The sequence below is a fragment of the Talaromyces marneffei genome, chromosome 4, assembly GCF_009556855.1.
Source record: "Talaromyces marneffei chromosome 4, complete sequence".
Classification (NCBI taxonomy): domain Eukaryota; kingdom Fungi; phylum Ascomycota; class Eurotiomycetes; order Eurotiales; family Trichocomaceae; genus Talaromyces; species Talaromyces marneffei.
In genome coordinates, this window is record NC_072351.1 from 2,793,886 (window position 1) to 2,816,657 (window position 22,772).

The window sequence follows — 22,772 nt, forward strand, 5'->3', positions numbered from 1 at the left end:
GTTCGAGTTACTCGGTCGATATCGAGTATCTATCTATTTGGAAGAGTTGTTGTTGAGAAGCGAGGTTGCGTCGAGAGAAGCAAGCGAAGTGTGGCTTCTTGTTCTGGTTTCAGGCTACACAAAAACAGAGGAAACAGCCAAAGACGTCAAGACCTTTCCTACGTCATTACCCGGTCCCACAATGAACACGTGAGTTTGCACTGTTTGCTTGCATTGCCATCGAAATGGGCGGGACCGGGAAACCACCACACTAGCCACACTCAGTCAACAAACCAAACATGAACAACAATGCCATTGTTCCCTGACAAGAAGAAAAGAAGATCGTTATATCGCCCTCCCTTATAATGCTTAAACTAACGTTGAATTATAGCGTTGACTCATAGTACACAGGACGCAGCACAGGGAAACAGCCAAGACGGCTCTTCGATTCAGACAAATGCTAACGGTGTCAACACTCATGTTTCTCGCCCAGATCGATTGTTGGGAGAAAACGGATTGCTCGATGGAAAGAACAGCAAAACGAGAGAGCGAACGTACATCGGGAATATATCCTAGCAAGGAATGTTTTGAACTTAATGCAAGTTCGCCTTCAACTAGTCACGGCATCGCCGAAGCAGCTCGTACTCGTGTACACAGGCCATCCATGCAGGAGAAAGGTAAACTCTAGAAGCAAAGATGAGAGGCCAACATCAGACCTCATTTGAGAAAATAATGACATCGAGTCAATACCTATCGTTTAGGGTTAAGCGGCTTCCTCGCTTATGGAGTCTCTGGCATCAAATAATCCATACGCCGCTTACAGTTGAAATTAAACGCTCAGATGACCTTCACAGCATGCATGTCGATTCACACGTACGCAGTCTAGTCCTTGACTTTCATGCTACTAATCAGCCACTGGTCCTGAAAATAGACTGAGCCTGTTAGTACGCATTTGGAGCAGGGCTTGCGCGACGCTAGCGTCTTAATCTTGAACAATGAAAATGCCCCTAAATCGGTTAGAGCCAGTGGACTTGTTAGGCTGTTATCCGTCAGTATTCGGGATCTTGGAATTTTGGTGCATCAAGATTGATTCTGTGAGATTGGTTCTATATCACTCTGGAATAAGCTGCGAGTATTCCAAATTTTGATGCGTTGTTGTCACATGGATACCCTGATGGCCGTTCTCATCAACCATCTCCCTCCGTCCTGAGGGATATGCAATTCTGCAAATAAAATGAAAGACGATGATGTCCATTCATTCCTCTACATGATTCGCATCATCTCTTTTCTTTTTCTGATCTCATTCCTAATCAGGGAAATGTGCTTTTCTGTCATTCCAAGATCTTCGAGAAACGGTGGAACTTTATGCATCACACCCAGACATTCGACAAGTTAGCTACAGCCTAGCAAACTTTAGCCTGACACTTGTCATATGCTCATATGAGAAAGAGCGTGAAGGAGAACGTCAAGGGCCTTGGGCCACGGGCATTAGGCATGGGACGGATTGCCACTCCACGCTACGCTCATAGGTCATATAAACCAAGAAGAGGGTCTGTGGTTTGGGCTGCATGTCCAGTCACATCAATATTGTGCCCATAGTGCGCGCGTACTAATCCCCCTTTCCATCGAAGATGTACGGGGGCATAGGACGAAATTAAGCGACGGCTACCTAGTCCCTTACACGTTGTTGTTCGAAAAGATTTCCTCTGAACCTTACTCCATCGGGTGACGAGAAGAGGGCGAGAGGAGGGATCAGGCGGGCCATATCATGCTCTTGCATGACCGGCGTGTGTTAATTCGTGAAGCTAGGACGTATTGATGTCATTGATAGGCTACTTGGGAAGAATATTCCACCTAGGGTTTTGAGAGGCGCCACACCATCTTTCCAGAACTGCCGCACACACAAAGAAAAAAAATCAAGGCGAATGATGCAGGGTGACTGCGAGGCCTAGTCTCCTGTGCCGTATGGGCAATTGTGGAGATTGGACGGTGCAGAACGCATATCAGAGACCAACATCCCATTTAGAAAGTAGGCTCCTATTCGCTGGACTTATATCGGCGGAAGTTTTGTGGGCTACGAAACGGTCTCTGATGGGTTCTTTGCCCGGTGGCCTTGGAGAAGGTCTACTGGTGCGCTACTTCTTACTATAGTTGGTGGTATAGGAGTGGCGTCTAATTAGATCCTAGCCCCTCCCATTGTTGCCTCGCATCTTTCTTTTCCACGGCTTGAATTCTCCGAATGTGGCAACCTAGAAGCTTCTATAGGCTCTGCTGAACCCTTGGCATAATTAGATGTGCTATCTAGGGAGGAAATAGGCGTTTGACACTGTTAGTTAGAATGAAGATAAGCAAGCTATTCTCGAGAAGATAATGGAGGTATAATCAATGGGATTGAATGGATAGAAAGCGTTGGACTAGATAAAGGAGTGCAAACCATGAGTTAGAACAGAATATCAAGAAATGAAGGTAACCTCTAAGTGGCTCGTCAATCAAACATGACAGATTCAGAGGGAAGTAAAGATTGGTAAGAAAAAATGGTGCCAGAAAGTTAAATCGAGTGTTCTAAAAAATCTTGACAGTGCGCTGGCAAACCCCCAACGAATTGAAAGTATGGAAATTCAAAAAAAGAGTCAAAGAAATATGAAATAGAGGGGTAAAAACACAAATGAAAAAGATAACGAAATTATGAACACGCGGAATAGTGCACAGTCTCCGAGATGTAACTTTGTATACCCATTCTGAGCGGTTCTGGCCGGAGAAGAGGAAGCCTGGGGCGCTATGTTGAAATGGCATAACTTTGCTGAAAATATCGAAACGGTCGTATAAAGATGGCAAGCTAGTGTCACATTTTGGAGCCAAGTCTGTAAAGTATTTGAATCAGCCTCAGCTCCAGTGTCGACCAATATGTTATGACTAACAGGTACGATGCAATTCATTTCTCCATCCTAACCACCATGCGCAGGGCAATTGAAGCCCTGTCTGCGCGAGACCTTCTTCTCAATGTAGTGGCCAGGCTGGTTGGCTTTGGAGCAGGTGACCAGATCGATCTCCTTGATTTGACAGCCGCAGTCGAACTCGACGTACCACACGGAACACATGTTGTCTGGTTGAGAGAAGTGGAGTGGGTTGGGTCTCTGCGAAGGAGGATAAAAAATAAGGTTTGAGATAAGAGTTATCAGAAAATGACTGAGTAATGGTTGAAGAGGTACAGATGGCTCGAATTCTGCTTTTCTGCGAATGATGTTCTTCGATGAATGGATGTTGTTGGAATGCGATGATAGACTGAACTCAAATGATGCGCTTCTTCATTCTTTATATATTTTTCTGATAGCAGACTCCTATTCAGTTCGCCGTCAATAGACCGGTAAATGTGACTCCGTGCGGAGAAGGCCTCTTCCTGGGCCACATCTACTTAGGGATCAGGGCAAACGTTAATTGTTTAGACACTGTTGGCGGCGTAGTGTCGGTGTCCAGGACGATCTACGCGGCAATGCAGGGCAATCAAGCAAGATCTGATTGACCAACAAAAGGACCATGCGCGCGCTAATTAGCGACTATATGCAGTAACTGTCACGGCGAACGCAGGATAGACACATGCGTCTTAGAACAGGTGATATGTTGACACTGGCACTATGGCACATGAACATAGTAGCGTGGCACGGTAGTCATCTCGAGGCAGAAACGCCAGGCAGGAAGCAAGATTATCCAAGGTCATGAAAACATGGATAGAGAGGGCGAAGAGGGATAAATGAGAGGAAGTCTGTATGTTGATTCGTGAATAGTAATTCTAAAGGGGGGTCATATGTCGCTGCAGCGGCAAAAAGGTGTGTATGACATACCTCTCCAATAGAAGGTGATAATAATCATTCTCTGCTAGCGTGGCATCACTCAAAGATATCAAATAATTGTGCACAAGATCATAGCAAGGCTTCTAGATTAGGAAGACGCCATTTAAGGTTCAATGACACTCTGTAGCACAGATCAAATGGCGGTGATTGCGGACGTCTGCCAATGACAGAACGATGATATACCGGGGACCTCTAGTAGCATGCACTAGAGGCCGTCTCTTTGTGATGACATCGTAGGAGTCAACTTCAAGATGCGGGTCTTGACGGATGACATGTCCATTACGAAGACGTAGAATTCGTTCGTCGGGCAGCTAGCACAGTCGATGCGGTTCATCCAGGGATCTGCCTCGACAGAAATTCCAAATGGGTCATCACAATCACATTCCATTCTTCTGCGTGGCTAGTTCACTGAACGACCTTTCTAGAATTGGCGCAAACGAATGGGATGGGTCCTCTCTTGGTGTAGCGTTGGTGACATATGCAAATCAAGTACACCTAGAGGGCAAGCCATGTGTCAACTATGACTGTTTCGGCCAATCTCAAGTCCCAATTGCTGAGATAACAGGCGAAGTGCAAGTCAAGGCACATTTTTCGAGGAACATTCGAGAGAAAACAGCCCATGTAGTGCGGAGATTAGCCTTTTTGTTGGCGCGGACAGCGTAAAAGTGAGTGGGTGCACATCTTGTTCAACAACCCGAACAAGAAAGAATGTCTCGAAGCGCAGAGTCTAGAGATCAAGTCACAGAAAGGGACGCTCTGTGCCTATGAATTTTGGCGGGTGGCCAAAAGTATAAAGGCATGGTAACCGTTAGGGCTACTACTATGAAGTTAATCCGAAGCACGGGCGATTCGGCGGCACATCCGAGTGGACTAGGGCATCTTGTAGGCCTGCGCCACAAATCGGAGGCCATAGTGGCCGTAGAAGAGGCCCCTTGCCGCTGCGGCTGGGCGGCAAGGTACATAGCGTGAACATAGCTTGTGCCGCCGAGAAACCGTCAAAGAAGATTTTCGAAGCGTGAGACCCAATCGTTATATATCAATGACGGCGGGATACCCAGGCCAAGAGAAAAGAGAGGAGTCACCGACGAGAGTGCCGCGACAAGGCACATTCGGTGCCCATCGTTTGTGCTGCTCTAGTTGATTAGGACGGAGAAGCGTCTTCAAAATGATAATACGCATTGACCAGTCGATTACCTAGTTCGCGTCGTAGGCGACGTGCAAATAGAGACACAACGCATACGGAGCAAGTCACTTGATGAGTTGGCTGGCGGTAGAAGATACAAAGAAGAAAAGTAGATGATCGATGTCGGGATACTACTGTGTAAATCACGTGGAACACGACCTGCTCCTGCCGTTTTCACCCTCTGACCAAGATCAAGGCTGGCGATTTCCCAAGTGTGAAAACTCAGCGCAACGTTTGCTATCGTATCCTCGTGTTATTCTCTTTTACGTATCGTTTCTTCCTTACAACGTACGTGCCTGGATCGACAATTTCCACTGGCACTACAGCATAATGTAACAGTAGGATGAGACGACAATCCTGACAAAATAGAAAGAAAGACTACGACGTACGTCTTCAGCTCTTCCTGTCTACCGAGTCAGGTCTACACCACGAAAAACTGAAATGTGGTATCGGTCAAGAACAAGGAGTTCACAGCATTCTTGCCAAGTCTAATGGTACCTACCAACTACTATCTGCTATGATACTATCAATGCCATCGTCCACATTAGTCGTCGATTCGCCTCCAGGCTACCGTGTGCCCGGTTCATGTTCCATTGCATTGCGGTTATCGGGATGCCAAGATACAATCAAGGAGACCGTCCTATCCTTGCATGAAAGCGAAGAAGATAAAGGCGACCAGATTTTCAAACGGTGTCTGTTTAGGAATGCACACTGCTCGAGATTTACACAAAGTCCGGATGGTGACAATCACCTAAGCTTGGCGGTTGCTATCAGCATTGGCATACTTGTCAGCTAGTCGGCGATCTTCGCGTGCCAAGCACAACGACGCCCTAATTTTGAGATGCCGAATCTCGAGATAATTGATTTATATCTTGGCAAAAGACAAGATGAATGATCGTGTTAAAGAATCTTTTGAGAAAGCAGAGAAATCTGAGATGGAAAAACAAAGACGGAGACTCCTGTACTGCAAAATGAACAGTCATAGTTTGGGGAAGGTTAGCGCCAGGAGCAGCCCTAAATATAGGCGGCTTTTTAGTAACGACAAGCTACCCGAGTTTGTCGTCGGTGTATCCGGAAATGACTTTAGGGGCACCCCACGTTTCCGTATGAGCAATCTGGTGTGGCTGGCGTATTCTCCACTCACACGTTACTCATAGTAGATTCCAGATACAAGCGAGAGAAGAAGCATTCATGCCGAGCAAATCAGAGGCTCTCGCCGTCTCGGTGACAAACAGAGAATAGGTCACATGAGGAGATTTGCCCAAGCTAGGACGAAGGGCAGAACAAACGGCGAACGCCCAGTTAGCTGGCATAAGATCTCCTTTCATAAGTCGATTTGTGAAACATACTACGTACATATGTTGCTCGATGTATCGATAGCTCATGGAACAGCATCGAACCATATAAAGGGTCCCATATCCCCTCAAGTGCTGTTAAGTTCCTCTTCTCTTTTCCTTTCATCTTCCAATCTACACTCTTGACTACCCTCGACGGAATCAAACATCATTCTTACCAATCAGCAAGAAATCCCATTAAACTTCTTTATCTACGTTATCCTACAAGATGTTTCCCAAGCTTCCCAAGCTCAACCAGTTCTTGGTCCTCTCGCCTACCACTGGACCCAAGACCTCCAACAACTTGATCTCATCTCCTGAGGACTCTGAGAAACCTGGAGTCCCAATTGAGCGTCTATCTTCAACCTCCAGCACTGGATCCAACAGCAGCTTTGCTGGCGGTTTCCTCAAGCTCGGCTACGACCGTTCTTGAACGTCCTTTGTCATCTCTTTGTAGATGCAATCTTCTGGGCATGCTTCATGGATCAATCGACAGGAACATTGGACCCGAAACAACATAGCATCATCCGGTCGCGATATTACACTCAAATTACGAATTCATCGCGACTAGAATCTATGAATTAACGCTTCCCATTACTGATGACCACGAACCTTGATTTCCTCAGGTGCTTCAGCGACTGGCCAAATCAGCGAGATGTTCAAACTCAATTTCTCCATCTTACTTCTAATTTCTTTATTTCCACGATTCTGAACAGACTGTCAAGCTAGAGAGAGGGGCTTGATACGACCGATTATGCACGTCGATCAAGCAAACAGCTGTCCCGGGGTTCACTATTAGCCAACATCGTCATCACATGCCAACACGTCGAATGATGTACGGGGTACGGCTGCACCCATCAAACTCAGCCCCCGCCCCCCCCTTCGGCTGGCCGCGGAGATTTTTTCTTTTTCATATGCATTAGTATACCGATTCTGCTTAGACCAGCATCACTTTTATCTTTTTACATTTTTGCTTTTTCTTGGAGGGATAACTAGCGGGTTTCCATAACAATACTTAGCTTCTCAGACGTTACCCCAAAAAAAGGAAAGGTTTCATGCTGATAACTTCCATCGTAAATCTCTCGCACAACCCTCTTGAGGTGTCTCTACGTAAGCTACCTAGGCAGCACCCCAACCAGGAACAAATAGCAAGAAAATCAAAACATAAAAAAAGAAATTGTTGTGCATCATCCGTGAATCGAACACGGGCCTCATCGATGGCAACGATGAATTCTACCACTAGACCAATAATGCTTCGATGTATGGTGATCCGCTTTTTGAATCCATAACCCCCATCATAATCGACATATCAATCAGGTTTAGTTGCGTCAAGGTATACAATCTCAACCAACCATGAGAAATTCAATGCCACTCCCATCATCTACCCTCCTACTAATTACATATGTACGATTATCGAGAAGATAACCAAATGGTCCGCCGGAATTTCATCATATCTAACATGTCCTATTGGCGAGAGATATAGGCTAAATTGATGATACGTAGACTCGCTACTACGTTTAGCGAGCAAATCACCTCATATTCCGGCTTTACCGGTACATACAATGGTATTTACTGGGTTGCATATCGTATGTTAGAACCATGATTAGTGTATTCCTCATTCGGTTCTCTACACCAAGGGCTGATTTGTAAGTTCTGTTATGTCCGTGGTTGGAAGTTGAGGGGTTGTCAACCCTCGGTTGTCGTCGGCGTCAATCTATGTCATCATCTCGTCGGCAACGGAGGCTCGGATGCCTGTGACCAACCTACACAACCTGTGTGTATATATGGGTGGATTTTATATACACGGGCATGGCAGGGACTCGTATTATATGCAGTATACGGAGCTCGGACATTGCTATCGGTTTTTGCAATATATCCATCCATCCTGAGGGGGGTCGGATAGAATACTATGTACCAAATATATATAAATACATTCGGTCGATCGGAGCGGGCCGAAGGAAAAAGCTTAACCCATGGTTCTGTCACACAAATGACGTGAGTTCTCCAAGTCGTATACAACTATACATTGAGTTGGGACGATCTAACCACATAGCAGGGAATCATATCAGAGCTGAACGGGCGGGCTGCTCAGTTCTTTTCATGCTGACGTCGCATGTACAAATGCACCCGTTACGATATATTCATGCCAATAGTGCTGTAACTGGAAATCGAAAAAACTCAATATCAACGAGACAGTGTTGGGAACTGTAGAATTATGTATCGATGTATATATATTTCAAAGCCCAAAAAAGGATCAAGACTTGATAAGTATCGATGATTGAAATAAACCAGGTACCTACTAAAAACTACTTACATTAAAACAAGTGTCAACGAAATATTTGACATCCAAGAATCGAAGAATAAAACAAGATACACATACACACCAGACTTTCTTGCTGCTGTCTAAATCATGTGAAAGGGAAAAGACTATACCTTCCATTGTCGAACTATTGACAAGAGAAGTAGAGAGAAAAAAAGGGCCACCTAGAAGTATATCCTCCCGAGATGTAAGAAAGAATAAAGCACAATGCAGGGTTATGAAGTTGGTTTTGATAAACTTCGCCCGGAGGAATTGCACAGGCTAAAGAAGAGGACAAGTAAATGAAAAATACAAATTGACACGGACAAAGGAAATAAAAGGAAAAAAAATGCCGATATTTATTTTCACACAAAGGAAATACAGGATAAAGGAAAAAAAAAGCTCAATATTAATTATGCAGGTATGTGAAGGGTATAAAGTTGTATGACAAGGTTGACAAAAGTCACTAGAAACTGTGACATCAATTGCGTGGAACGGTACAGAGCTTGAGCAATCGGGGGTATCGCGCGGTTATTGATATCCGAAGATATCCCCTTGAAAACAATCTACTGTGAATAATGTTGCCGACACATTTTTGTACTTGATTGCAAAATATTCACCAAGGAAGCGCAACGTCCGAATGATGCTTCCTTCCCCAGCAGAAGACGGCCGAGCTAGCCTGTCTGCAGAGGTGAATTCGCGGACGTAAAGACGTATGACAATCGACCACACAAATCATGTGCTTGGACAGATGAGCAATAGATAATAGACATTAAGTTTCAGTCAATAGAACCAGCACTTTCATATGTCAAACCCGTTCTAATAGCCCTCACCGATCCTCTCCAGCTCTGGCTTTGCCTCGCCGACGGAAAAAGTCCATGACTTTTCTTGCCGCCCCAGAGCTTCCAGAGTGGTGTGAATGGTCCCTTTCGTATTCGTACGCATCTGCAAACTTTCGATTATTCTTTTGCAAAACACCCTGTTTGGGTCGAGAAAGTTGCGCGGATGGCCTCGATCTGTCATAGCTCCCATTGTATTGCTGCCCTCGCTGAGGATAACCGTAGTACTCATTTGTCTCCAATGCATTGTAGTCACTGGGCTGCTCTTGATCCTGGTACATTTGGTTGCTTTCGTGTAGTTGAGCGAACTGTCTATCGATATGAGCTTCATAGCTGGTTTCCTGAGGTGCTACTTCGCCTTGCTGAGAGCCAGAGTATCCACTGAATCCACCACTGACATCGCGTCCTGTAAACATTCCAGGACCTGTAGCTGGCCGAGAGTATTCGGCATCATGAGAACCGCTTTCCGAATTCTGATCACTGCGCCCCGATGAAAATCCCCTGATAGAGTTCATGAGAGAAAATCGACGCGGCCGTGGCTCTGTATGGGTCGCATACGAGTTCGATCGCCGAGAGTCGATCGAGGTTCTTGAGTCCTCGGTGGAGTAAGGCTCTTTCATGCTTGTTGGAGGATACCGTTTTCCGGTTTTGGGGCGTGAAGTAGGCTGGTTTGGTCGACCACCGAAAAAGGACCCTGAGCGACCGAAAAGCCTCTCTCCGATACTGCTGACTGTGCTTGAACGCTTGTGGGACCTGACTGGTTCTTGTGCAGGAGTCTGGTTGAATGTGGTAGGGAGCTGGTGGGTGCTAAGCCGTCCAATAGACATGTTCGGGTCTTGAGGAATTGGTGACGAGATATTATATTGTTTAGCATTCTTTGGCTGTGCCAGTCGACCCTGAGCGTTGGTTGCTGCCACTGTAGGTGCTACTGGTTGACCATAGGAGCCACGAGAAGGAAGTCTTCCAGCATTGAGGGACATGGCAGAGTGTCCGGTGTTTGGGCGCGTGGTTTGCGAGGTTTCGAAGACTTGTCCTGTTGCTTCTGACATCGAGCGAGGAATTCCAGCGTTAGGACGTAATTCTTGAGCTGATTGGGTATTTGTCGTCCGTTGCGGTTGCTCACCTTGTGGCTCACTTGGTAATGGTTTGTTCTGATCAACAACGCCTCGAGATCCTGTTCGGGTTGCCGTTGCTGATTGAGGAGATGTACTCGATGTATGGTCGCCGCGGACAGTCTGCGACTGAGGTGCGACATACTCCACCTGAACAGTTCGTCTTTTTGCTTCCCTTGAAGTCTTGGTCTTGCTGTTAGAAGACTCTTCTTGAGTTGCAACCTTTCCTTGTTGGTGAGTCAAGCCGCCTAGTGTCGATGCATTGCCCTGGAAACTCTTTGGTGGTTCGCGTACAGATGCGCTGCGAGCCAGTGTAGGGCCTTCTTGTGTTCCTTCTATCAGCGCACGTAGTTAGCATATGATGCTGCACATGACTTCAAAACGATCAACTTACCAGCAGGGACGGTTGTAGTAGCAATGTCTGAAATATTAGTGGTGCTACTTGTGATATGAGACACAACATGTGAGTATTCGCTGAGCCAACTGTGACGAGCAACTTCGAAAAGATCGGCACGTTTGCGAGGGTCGGGAACGAGGATACGGCGCAATAGATCGCGAGCATGCGGTGTTACGTATTCGGGGAATGTGAGATGCGTGCTAACAATGTATTTGTACAAGAGGTTGATGTTGTCTCCTTCAGGATTCGCAGGATCATCATCGAACGGAAGGTAGCCGGCGAGCATAGCATACTAAGAGATAAACGTTAGATTTGATTTTATGGACTCGCATTGTGGAAGGACCTACCAGAATCACACCGCAACTCCAAACATCAACCTTGCGACCGGTATAAAGAGAGTCGCTCACAACAAGCTCGGGTGCGGCATAGCATGGACTACCGCAGCTAGTTTGCATCAAATCGCCGCGTCGCAATCCAGCAGCATCAGTCTTGTCTAGTCCCATTCTCTTGACGAATTCGCGGTTGGTAAGGTTGTACTCAATCTCCTCGCCAAGTTCGTCAGCAGGGTTGAAGGTGTTGGCGAACCCAAAATCAGTGATGATGAGATTACGATTCCTGTCGAGCAACAGATTTTCCAATTTCAAGTCACGATGCACGATTCCCTTCTTGTGCAAATAACCAACACCGGAAACGAGCTGCGCAAACAGGCGCCTGGCTGCATTATCCTTCAAATAGCGGTTCTTGAGAATGTAATCAAAGAGCTCTCCACCAGAGGCGTATTCCATGATGATTCCAATGTAGCGATCAGTTTCTACCATCTCGTGCAGGCGTACAATGTTTGGATGAGATAGTTCTCGGAGAATTGCGATCTCTCTGTAGATCTTTGGAAGTCTGCTGGGATTTGAGCCTAAGCTCTCCCGTCGAATGAGTTTGATAGCAACTTGAACGCTGCCATCTCTTTTCCAGCCGAGCTTGACTTTGGCAAACTCTCCTTCACCCAATGTCTGGCCTAATATGTACCTTCCGAAGGTGGTTTCCTTACGTTTCCCCGATGTGTTGGAGTAATCTTGCCGAGTTCGTGGGCCATTGCGGGTAGCATCGTCTACGCCTTCATCGCCAACCAGCCCAAGACCAGTGACAGAATTCGATGCTCCATCAGTTGAGGTCTGTGCCTCCATTAATCGCTCATGTTCGCGCTCAATATCCTCAGCTGGATCGGTGATCATAACTTGATTAAGAACGGTGCTCGATTCACTTGCGAGGGCAGTAGGCTCGGATGACGAGCCCAATGCATGATCTGAACGACTTTGATATGCGGAGGAATGTTGGGCTGGAATTTCGTTTGAGCTGGATCGTTCAGGCGATTGTTGACCTTTGCGACGAGAACGACCGCCATTTGGATCCTCACCCCGACTTCTTGATTGACTCGAGTCCTGGCGTCTGCTGGATCGTTGATTCGATGATGTACGAGGGGGGATTTGTGGCGTTAGCCCTAACCCTTCAGGAGCATTAGAGTGAGAATGTGTGTGATTGGTCGAGTTCGAGGACATCGGACTCTGGGAGGATTGTTGGGCGGAGGAACTCATTGTTGGCGACCCTGACCCGTACTGAGAGTGTTGAGGACCAAGCGCAGAATTGGAGTTGGCACCATTAGTGCTAGGCTGTCGACTGGGTCGCTTGGATGACGACGGCGAGTTTCGAGATGTTATGTCGACAGATTGAGGTGAGTGAGATGCGGTAACGGTTCTGGGATGATAGGCATTCTGAGCTTGTGGAGATGAGGAAGAAGTGGTTGTGGGATACAAGGTCGAAGTTATCGTCGCTGATGTATGCGTAGGAGCTGTCTGCATGGCAGCAGACGACATTTCCTGAACCACGCGCTGTGAGAAATACAATGAGATGATCCCAAAGCCCGCTCAACTAAAGCAAAAAAAGAAAAGTGCCGTGGAATTATGCAACAAGACGCAAAAGCCTCCCAGAGGATTATTGGACAAGAACGTAACAGTCGAAGCGATACAGTGACCGATCGAGAGAGGAATGTTGCGAAGGACTGAAATCGGTAAATGGTAGGAATGTCAGCGGTGGATTTGCACGTGGTTCTGGAGGAATGTGGATGCGGGGAGAGAGGAGTAAGAGGAAAATTCAAAGATAAGAAATCATGACTAACAAATCTAATGGGCAAGATTGAATCAAAGGATCAAGACGATCAGTTGCACAGCAAGCTGGCGAGCTGTTGAGACCCGCTGAGCCAGTTGACTAGATTGACAGCGCAACGACCCACACCAGAGGAAACGCGTTTTCGGCGGTAAGAGCAACGGCGAGTACAACTAATTGGACAGCACCGACGGACAGATTCTGTACATATGAATAATGTACAAGAGTTTCCAAAGCCCCAGACCTGACCTCGATTGTTGTTTATCGTTCGTTAGCGCGACAGAGATGGCGGTAGTTGAAAGGGGCTGTTTGATTAAAGGGAGTCGGGGTGGTCTGAGTGACGGGCGCGAACAGACTGAAAGTGACGTGAGACAGCCTCGGTAGAACGCGACAACGAGCTTCGAAAAGAAACCGAGAAAAAAAAATAAATGAACAAGAAGGGCTGCTAGAGGATTGAACGAAGCAGTCAAAAAAAAAGAATTGATCGAAATTCACGGAGCTGAACAATTGTTGTGCATCGTCGTCAAGAGCAAGCGGACCAGAAAGCTAATAGGGATGGATGTTGCCAGCAGGGAGCGGGAGCGATGCGATGCGCGGCTGGGGGTTGGGACTGGGAGGGGGAGGATTAAGACGACCAGTAAAGCGATTGTATCTTGACAATGACCTAGAGAAGCCGGCGAACCGGCCTGGTCTGAATCGCGAATCGACGCGGAGAAGAACAAGAGATGAAGAAAGGAGGGGGATAAGAGGAGGGAGGGAGGGAGGAGGAGGAAGGAGGAGGAAGGAGGAAGGGGAGAGTAAACAGAAAGGGAAAAGAGAGGAGGGAGTGAGGGAGGGAAGGAAAGACGGGAAGGAGGTCACTACGCCTAGCCCAGCTGAGGAGCCAAACTAAGTCTTGGGGTTTTTAGTGGCCGCGGTGGGTCTATCTTCGACTCAACATTGCTTGCAGCACGGAGTAGATTCTCTTTGTCGCAAGAACATTGAGTGATGATAGTTTCTTGATTTGGTGCTATGTATTTCTTTGTCTTTGGTTTGTGCAGAGAGAGAAACGTTGACTGCTGCGATCGATCACTGGACGGACGAATCGGGTGACCACCGGCTTGACGCTACCTGCTCTGTAGAAGCAACTTAGTGGACCAATCCTTACTACGGAGTACTACTACGTAGAGTAGTGCTAGGAACAGGTACCTGATCGTCCATGGAATCCTTTCGAGACCAATTAAGTTCCAGCGATCACATGAAACAATAGAGTCCTACCGTGAATCATGAAATAAACATAGTACTTGTAGCAGTAGCTTCAGCCATTGAATGGTCGACTGCCACAATTCTCGTTGTTGATTGGCTCGAGCTAAAAGCTGTCCTACGTATGAAGAAAGGTACCAAAGACTAATTGGATGCGTGCCAGAGGGTCGTTGTCCATGGTTATTAACATCTGTCTCAAACAAGGCGACTGCCCATGTCTTCTCTATCTCTTCTCTGCAAGGATTGATTGCTGCTTGCCGGAAGAAGGTCACGTTCATAACACTGGAAACAACGCGATCGCAACATGTTGGTGAAGTGGAGACTTCCCCTGTCTGCAACTCTGAAACTTGATTTATTAATCTCAGGGCCGCGCTAAGTTACTATGTACACCACTCCACTAACCGTACCGGGTAGTCGAGGGGCCCTTTCCGTTTTCGGCCTTTGCTGATTCTGTTTCGCGCTTCGTGTTGACGGTGAGGATGTTTATCTTGCTGTCTACTTCTATAGAAAATGAAACCAGAATTCGCGGTTTTGCATGTGAAGGATGACCTTCGGCGCCTTCTCGAGCTCTCGAGTGTGCGTACGGACGGCCGCCGGAGTAGGTACCCGAATTGATCGCTCCTTCTCCAGCTCGGACACGGTGGAGTCATCCAAAGATGTTGTTAGTGCCAAGACAGATCACAACCAGACTCTCTTTCTTTGACAAATTGACAATGACAGGTCCAGCCGTCCAAAGGCCACATATGTACATTCATTCATTCAGTAAACACCATGCGAGTTGACATGAAATCAGCTTCAAGGTTCTTGCCCCAGCCGAAGCCAGGGTTTGTACCACATCTCAACAATCGTTTGTTTTCAGACCAACTCGTTTCGATCGGATGGTCATCTGTGTAGCATCGGTAGATTCGGTAGGTAGGCACTTTTATGTATGTTCGAAATTCGACCAACCAAGAGTGAGGGGACTGCTCGTATATCTCACGTGATTGGCCATGAGGGGCCATTTCGACAGCATCTTGGTAGGCACGATTGAAGCAACATTTAAACCCGATTCACCTCAGCCAACCTCGAAGATTCGTGGGCATCTTGCATACTGCGCTCTCGAGGTCTATCAGGCAAATTGCGCGCTATGAGTCGTCGTCACTATGGTTGTGTTCTTTGCGGATATGCAATTTCCGGGTTTTCAACACCTACCTGGAAAGTACCTCCCTGGCTGAGCGAATTCCGTGCAGGTACGATCTAAATAGCAGTCAATTCATGGCTCGTTGCTAAGCCGACATATCAGTCTGGACATATCCACCACTTGGAATCTATACCTCTGGGATTGGTACCTTTGACATATCAGTTTGCACATGGACTGTACCTATTGATCCAGATATGCGTGTGCTTAATCCCGACATACCATTCAATGACAAAGCCCACATCACTGTCATGAGAAGCCGCCCGAGAAGAGGCATAGAGTTAAACTCGCATGGATACGTCTTTCATGATGCTTGCTTTGAGCTTCTCAGGGAGACCGCACCTGGGGTTTGGGTTGATCCCTGTCGACTTTACAGGATATGCAAGTCGTTACCTTTCTCTTATCGAGGTATTGGTGTTTGCTGGGGCCATGATTATGGGGGCCTCTGTGAAATGGACTTCGAAAATCAACACCATTACCCATGGGAAGATCGAGTCATGCGGACATACAAAGAGTCGAAAGTCCTTGAAAATGCGAGATATAATCCACTTTTGATCCAGGAGTTGGATGAGTGCATATCGGTGCATATAGATCCTGAATATCAACATAAGTACCTCGAATGGGCTGGCTCGAGTAGCAGAAATTGCTTCTCGCTCCTTCCGTGGGAGATTCGCGTGATGATAGCGTTGTGCCTACCTATCAAGGATGTTTTGAGCCTTGTCAAGTCCTCCAAGGCCTTTCTCCCACTTTTGAGTGACCAGACCTATTGGGCTTCCGTTTTTGATCCCGGTGCCGAGTGCGGCTTTCTCTTCGAGAGATCACACTTAAAGCGCTCGCCAGAGATTGATTGGATTGCTATCTACAAAAAAACGATGTATACCAAGGATATATTTGGCATGGAGAATAGAAAGAGAATCTGGCCTTTAGCCAAGAGGATTGTCAAACTGCTTGAGCTGCATCCGCCTCACGAGAATGATGACTTCTTCGGGGATGACCATGTACGGTCTGACGAGATTGAAGATATGGCTGAAGCTGAAGAAGATGAAGAAGATCCTGGTGCGCGTCGATGGAAGGTTGCGGCGGATATCAAATCGCCTACGGTAATCAATGACGAATTCGAGGCGGGTTGTCGGCTACTCTTCGATCAAACTGTAACTTTACCCGAAGATCTCGTTTCTATCGCTTTTTCAGTCGTGGCGGATGGATACACCGAATACCTCGTTGGTATGCGTTTCATATCGAAGGATGGCAGTTCCATACAATTGGGCTATCTGAACAGACATAAGGAGCTATACTACAAAGTCACGTCATTTCAAGGGTTTATTGTGGCGATGGGATCGCGAGGATTGCACGGTCTTCGAATTCTCGGCACAGATGGGAGTATCTCAGAGTGGTTTGGATCTCCCAAGGACTCGCCAATATCGGAACGACTGATGAGCGTCCAGTCTATTACTAAGTTGGAAATTGGTCTAGATGTAACATCTAACGACCTTGAAACATTGTTGAATGTTCACTGACTCTTTATTAGGGTTATAAAATAGTTTATCTGAAATTAGGTGGCGTAGATCAATCAGATTATGACCACCAGGTTGCACCTTGGAGGGAATCAGCCTTGTGGTATCCTGGCGTACCCGCTCCGAATCTGTTTGTGAATGAAGCGTCATTTATAGGCGAACATCCACTTACCACTAGCTATCAACCATTATGCTACATCGACTTTGGCGGCCCCAATGGTGTCTATCTTCGATCGTTGACCGAAATCCGTGTTTTTGCGAACATAGACATCTTGGAAATCGACTTTCTATATGAAACTAACGCCGCACAACCGATACAACCACAAAAGCTAGGTCGTACCGAGAGAAATTTCAGTCCAGCTTCTGCCCAAATCTTCTTCAGTCCAGGTGCTGCACAAGCCTTCTCCAGTTCAGCTTCTGTGCAAACCTTCTCTATAGACGGCCCTGGTGGAGAAATTATACAGCATGTTGAGGTAATTGTAATACGTACAGAGCGGAATGATGCATATAGTTTTGAGAGACATGGGAAACTGAAATCCTTCAAGGTTGGTCATCCTCCCCCTCTGATACTTGTTTTGCTTAGAAGCAACCTTTGATGATAATAACTTCTCTATGTCTGGCAAATAGATTACCACGAATCGCGGAAGATCTGTCCATTTTCGGCCTCCTAGAAGGTCGAATGACGGTACTCTTAGCCCATTGACACCGATGGCGATTGAACCAGGGACTACTATTACTGGGTTCTATGGCAGTCAGGTATACATAACTTTCTATTTATCTTCTATTAGGCGATTCATGACTGACGAAACTTGATTGCAGAAAATGCCAATGGCAAGTCTATTCAGCTTAGGCGTGATTTCTCAGATGATTCACTAGGAATGAAGGTGATCAACTTTATTCCAGGCTATAATTACGTACCACATAGACCCCGGAAAATTCTGGGACTAATCAATTAGCTAACCCTTCATGGAGGCGTGGGTAACACGACCGAAGAAATGACCACTAATCTTGTGCCAACGCATCAAACCTCTGTTTTGCGCGTTGAACCCTAATTATATTATAGGCTGAGGATGATCGAATTGAGTATGCAGCCAGATAAGCTGCATGCAACCAATTATTGCGTATAAAGCTAGGAGCTTAGTACTTGGGCCTGTCGAGAGACTTTTGTATATGTTGTTGTCGTCCAACAGCCCTTCCCGTCCTAGCTCTTTTCCAAGGAGAAACTCTTCTATTCTTGTAGGTCGAAGTAGGCACGTGCATGTATTGACCGCTTCTCTGAGGCTTGTCAAGGAATAGTAGACACTAGACAATAAACAGAGAAAACCAATCCCTCAAGGGCAAATCTACCTAGTCAAATAGGGGAGTAGAATGGATTATAAGTGATGTGTCACATTGGCTTGTAAAAGAATTGATTCAAATAATGAGGACTTCAAAAATTTTCAAGGCCATTAAATTCATAGCCAGTTTGTATCTACATGCCAATATCATCATTGAATGTATCACAAATAGTACATACCAAATGTTCATACTTCATTTCAACCGTGTCATTAGCAAAACTCAGAAACACAAGTGATAAAAAGCCAAATAGCAAAAACTGTGAAACCCAAACACGAATCCAACTTGGGATAGTCCCCAAGAGAACTGACAAAGTAAATAGGAGTTAATAGACAATACTAAAGATTAATGCTTCCCTGATGCAGATGTAGAAGTACCATCCAACGAATAAGTCCCCGCAGCACCATACGCCGGTGGTGGCGATGGCGTACGGGCATGTCGCCGAGGAGGACCCGGAAGACGATTTCTACTACTGCTGCGCTGGCTATTGCTGCTACCAATGCCATTGGTGCTGCCTCCATAGTACGTGTACTCCGCCTTCCCATCAAGCGGAACTTGTCCACCATCACCACTGCCAACAACAACCTGTTGACCATTATGCATGCGTCCGACTATCATGCCTCTAGCCACGGATTTTAGGACAGCCCTGCGACTCACGCCCGCAGCATCAATGTATACCAACCCGACGTTCCGGAATCCGCGCGTGATATCAGATGCGACGCTGCCGGCTTCAGCGCCATAGCGGTGCTGTATCATGGTGGTCGCGGCTGTAGAGCCTGAATTCAGCACTGTGCGTGCACCTTCTTCGATGCCGTCCATCAATGTGGTAAATGCGATCAGCGACTTATTCAGAACGCCCGTCTTGACTTCGACGGGATTGCCGTTACTGTCGTATCCTTGACGTGAAGAGCCCTTGGGCGTATCCTTGCGGCGCCCCAGAGTTGCCCCAAGGTTCTGCGCTACGCGGCTAATGCTACCGACCGTGCGGGCAGATAGACCGACGGCAGATTGAGATAGATTATGCACTTTGCGGATTCGTTCTTGTGTTGCTGGGGAGAAGTTGAGGGGTTCTGGGTTGGGCTTTGTCCGCTGCGCAAAGCTGTCGGCGCCACTGGTCAGTTTGTTGGCTAGAAACGCGGATCCAGTGACGATGAGACGAGATGCGCGTGCTGAGGTTTGTACAATAGTGGAGTCTTTGTAGGCCGGGTGACGGGCCATGCGGAGATATTCTTCGGAGACGTTGCTGACGCTGATTTGATGTTCTTCGCCTGGGGCTGGGAGTTGGATCTCGACGGGATCTGTAGATATGTTAGCAACTTGAGACTAAATATCGGTGAGACGACAAACTTACTCTTCGAACCCGGTTTCACATCTGGCTTCTCAACAACCTTGTACCCCTCCGAAAGTTCACCGACAACACTCCCATCTTCCTCATCTACTAGAACAATCTGACCGAATCCTTTGCTGTCAGGATCCTTCTGGTTTGGCGAAGATATATAACCTTCACCCGGTGCATAATCAGCAGGATTGTATGCCGCATGACTCGAAGGAGGAGCAGCTCGCTCAAGGAACGCAGTACATTGTGCTAAGATAGTCTCAAACGTGTCCACATCTTCCTGAGAGACCTTTGTAGAGCCAGATCCAATACCAGGGAACTGCAGACGAATAAAAGCGCCGGCATCAGGACCCAAATCCCAGCGCGGAATGAGATAGCTGTTAGGGGGCTGATGATATATTTGGGTCGTGGCTGGCAATGCCATGTCCAGTTCAGGAGGAAGATGTAAATGTAGATAAAAGTCTTCCTCTGGCGCGCTTCCAGTGTCTTGTTGCTGTTCAGGCGACACTGTAGGCACCATCAACAAGGAGAGGGTCTGCGGCCCTGATGGTGTAAGATCGGTTTCTTCTCCATCTTGAATGTGGTAGGCGCGAATATTGTTGATGCTGTATAAAACTCGAGGATCGCCGTGAGTTGCCATGGCTTGAACAAGTGTTTGCTTCTGGAAGAAAATGGGTATCCTGCTCAATTCTCGAACAGGTTTGAAAGAATAGAATTGATATCGCGAGTGGGTCCTGTATCAAATGACGTCGAGGACAACTCCTGTGATGGACTCAGTATGTCGGCAGTGAGCTTTTGTCACCAAGAATTGTATGTGCCAGCACAAAGTGGTCACAATTGCGATCAAATTAAGTGGCAGATAAATAATCTATTGGCAAATTTCTAAGAATGGAAGTCTCTATTCTTGGGTACTTTGTTGCTACTTAAGCGCTGAGTTGGTGTGCCATGCAGCCTATGCACGCCACCGGCGGCTCCTCTGCGTCTGATCAGTCAACCAATCAGAGAGTCGAGTCTGCCTTTATCTTCGACTGCACCGCCACAGTCACGCGGGGTTAGACTTGGCGACACGTGATTTTGCACCAGCCGCAGTGCCATTGTGGCGTTCACTCTGTATTCCCCGAGTATTCACATGTCACGAATCACGGAGTGAGCTTGCAGGACATCATTGGGTTTTCGTCAAACCCAGCAGCTGCGCCAATGTATAGAAGTATGCCATCGCTGAATCGGTCTGGAATATTTGGTTTTCTATTCAAAATATCCCCTTTAGAACCTGTCGATAAGCAATAGCCTCGAGCTATTCATAAATCAGCAGTCACTGTTTACCCGCCCTGCCGCGGTTAGTCTCGGCATTGCTGACCTGCTCGATAACGACGGTGAAATCCTTCAACTTGAGCATCAACTTCCACTTGTCCGTGTCACGCATTAATTCTTAGATATCCTGCAATTCAACTTACCAGACTTGAGCTTCATATTAAACAGGGACACTGTCGCATCCTTTCAAAAAACACCAGCATGGCCTCCCTCTCGCGCACCCTGCGCCCTTTGACGCGCACAGTTGCTTCTGGGCTCTCGACCTCGACGAGAACCACTCCCGCCCGGTCTCTTCAACAGTGTGTTCCCATTCCTGACTCATCGAAGCTTTAAGTTACTGATGAATAAAACTAGCATCCCTCGAGCATTCTCTACAACCCCCCGCCGACGAGATGTAGATCTAACCGATCTCACACCAACGCCGATTTCCCATCTCACAGAAACCGAGTCCCTGATGGCAGAGACCGTATCCAAATTCGCGCAAGAACAAATCGGACCCAAAGTACGAGACATGGACGAGGCAGAGGCTATGGACCCCACAGTTGTCGAACAGCTCTTCGAACAGGGACTGATGAGCATCGAGATCCCGGAAGAGTACGGTGGATCGGGAATGAATTTTACATCTGCAATCATCGCCATTGAAGAACTTGCCCGCGTCGATCCTAGTGTTAGTGTTATGGTGGATGTGCACAATACCTTGGTAAACACCGCGGTGATGAAATACGGCAGCGCGGAGGTACAGCGTACATGGCTACCGCAATTAGCCTCAGGCACAGTAGGCTCGTTCTGTCTTTCTGAGCCGGCTTCGGGCTCCGATGCGTTTGCGCTCCAGACCAAGGCCGAAAAGACTGCTGATGGATACAAGATCAATGGCTCCAAAATGTGGATCACAAACTCCATGGAGGCGGGGTTCTTTATTGTGTTTGCCAACATTGACCCTAGCAAAGGCTACAAGGGTATCACTGCGTTCATTGTAGAGAAGGGCACGCCTGGATTTAGCATTGCCAAGAAGGAGAAGAAGCTCGGTATTCGCGCAAGCAGCACTTGTGTTCTCAACTTTGACGATGTTGAGATCCCCAAGGCCAACCTTCTAGGCGAAGAGGGCAAAGGATACAAGATTGCTATTGGCATTTTGAATGAAGGCCGTATTGGTATTGCTGCTCAAATGACTGGTTTGGCTCTTGGTGCATGGGAGAATGCTGCTGGGTATGTAACCTCGGCTTTTTGTCACGTAAATATCAAACTAACAAGTATAGATACGCCTGGAATGACCGCAAACAATTCGGCCAATTGATTGGCGACTTCCAAGGTATGCAGCACCAAATCGCACAGGCATATACCGAAATCGCCGCAGCACGTGCTTTAGTTTATAATGCCGCGCGCAAGAAGGAAGCCGGACAAGATTTTGTCATGGACGCCGCTATGGCTAAACTCTATGCATCCCAAGTTGCTGGAAGGGTTGCAGGCTCTGCTGTCGAATGGATGGGTGGTATGGGCTTTGTACGTGAGGGTATTGCAGAGAAGATGTTCCGGGATAGCAAGATTGGTGCTATTTACGAAGGAACCAGCAATATTCAGTTGACGACGATTGCTAAGCAGTTACAAGCTAAATACACCAAGTAATTTGCTACAGTGTACGAAATACGGAATGGATAGTTCTTGTATTTCGCCGTCTTTGTTTATGGCTATTACATGAATATATAAATAGGTGT

At 47.0% G+C, this 22,772-nt stretch overlaps 5 protein-coding genes and 1 non-coding gene across 6 annotated transcripts; 3 read left to right on the forward strand and 3 right to left on the reverse strand.

Annotated features, from left to right (window-relative positions):
• Window positions 1–6,573: 6,573 nt before the first annotated feature.
• Window positions 6,574–6,929, forward strand: EYB26_006047 (uncharacterized protein; the record flags this gene model as incomplete). The annotated part of the gene is made up of 2 exons (XM_054265324.1): window positions 6,574–6,769; window positions 6,841–6,929. 2 exons carry the CDS (start codon window positions 6,574–6,576, stop codon window positions 6,927–6,929), a joined length of 285 nt encoding a protein of 94 aa, XP_054121299.1.
• A 595-nt stretch (window positions 6,930–7,524) lies between these two features.
• EYB26_006048 lies at window positions 7,525–7,598 on the reverse strand. Its single transcript has one exon. It is a non-coding gene; the product is annotated as a tRNA-Gly (tRNA).
• Window positions 7,599–9,472: 1,874 nt separating this feature from the next.
• EYB26_006049 (uncharacterized protein) lies at window positions 9,473–12,841 on the reverse strand (the record flags this gene model as incomplete). The annotated part of the gene is made up of 4 exons (XM_054265325.1): window positions 9,473–10,524; window positions 10,606–10,929; window positions 10,989–11,283; window positions 11,339–12,841. 4 exons carry the CDS (start codon window positions 12,839–12,841, stop codon window positions 9,473–9,475), a joined length of 3,174 nt encoding a protein of 1,057 aa, XP_054121300.1.
• A 2,672-nt stretch (window positions 12,842–15,513) lies between these two features.
• On the forward strand, window positions 15,514–17,954 carry EYB26_006050 (uncharacterized protein; the record flags this gene model as incomplete). Its single annotated transcript, XM_054265326.1, has 5 exons — window positions 15,514–15,616; window positions 15,670–17,039; window positions 17,093–17,623; window positions 17,706–17,834; window positions 17,898–17,954. The coding sequence occupies 5 exons, from the start codon at window positions 15,514–15,516 to the stop codon at window positions 17,952–17,954; spliced, it is 2,190 nt and encodes a 729-aa protein (XP_054121301.1).
• Window positions 17,955–18,758: 804 nt separating this feature from the next.
• On the reverse strand, window positions 18,759–20,389 carry EYB26_006051 (uncharacterized protein; the record flags this gene model as incomplete). The annotated part of the gene is made up of 2 exons (XM_054265327.1): window positions 18,759–19,711; window positions 19,765–20,389. 2 exons carry the CDS (start codon window positions 20,387–20,389, stop codon window positions 18,759–18,761), a joined length of 1,578 nt encoding a protein of 525 aa, XP_054121302.1.
• Window positions 20,390–21,261: 872 nt separating this feature from the next.
• On the forward strand, window positions 21,262–22,683 carry EYB26_006052 (uncharacterized protein; the record flags this gene model as incomplete). The annotated part of the gene is made up of 3 exons (XM_054265328.1): window positions 21,262–21,359; window positions 21,415–22,266; window positions 22,317–22,683. The coding sequence occupies 3 exons, from the start codon at window positions 21,262–21,264 to the stop codon at window positions 22,681–22,683; spliced, it is 1,317 nt and encodes a 438-aa protein (XP_054121303.1).
• Window positions 22,684–22,772: the final 89 nt, after the last annotated feature.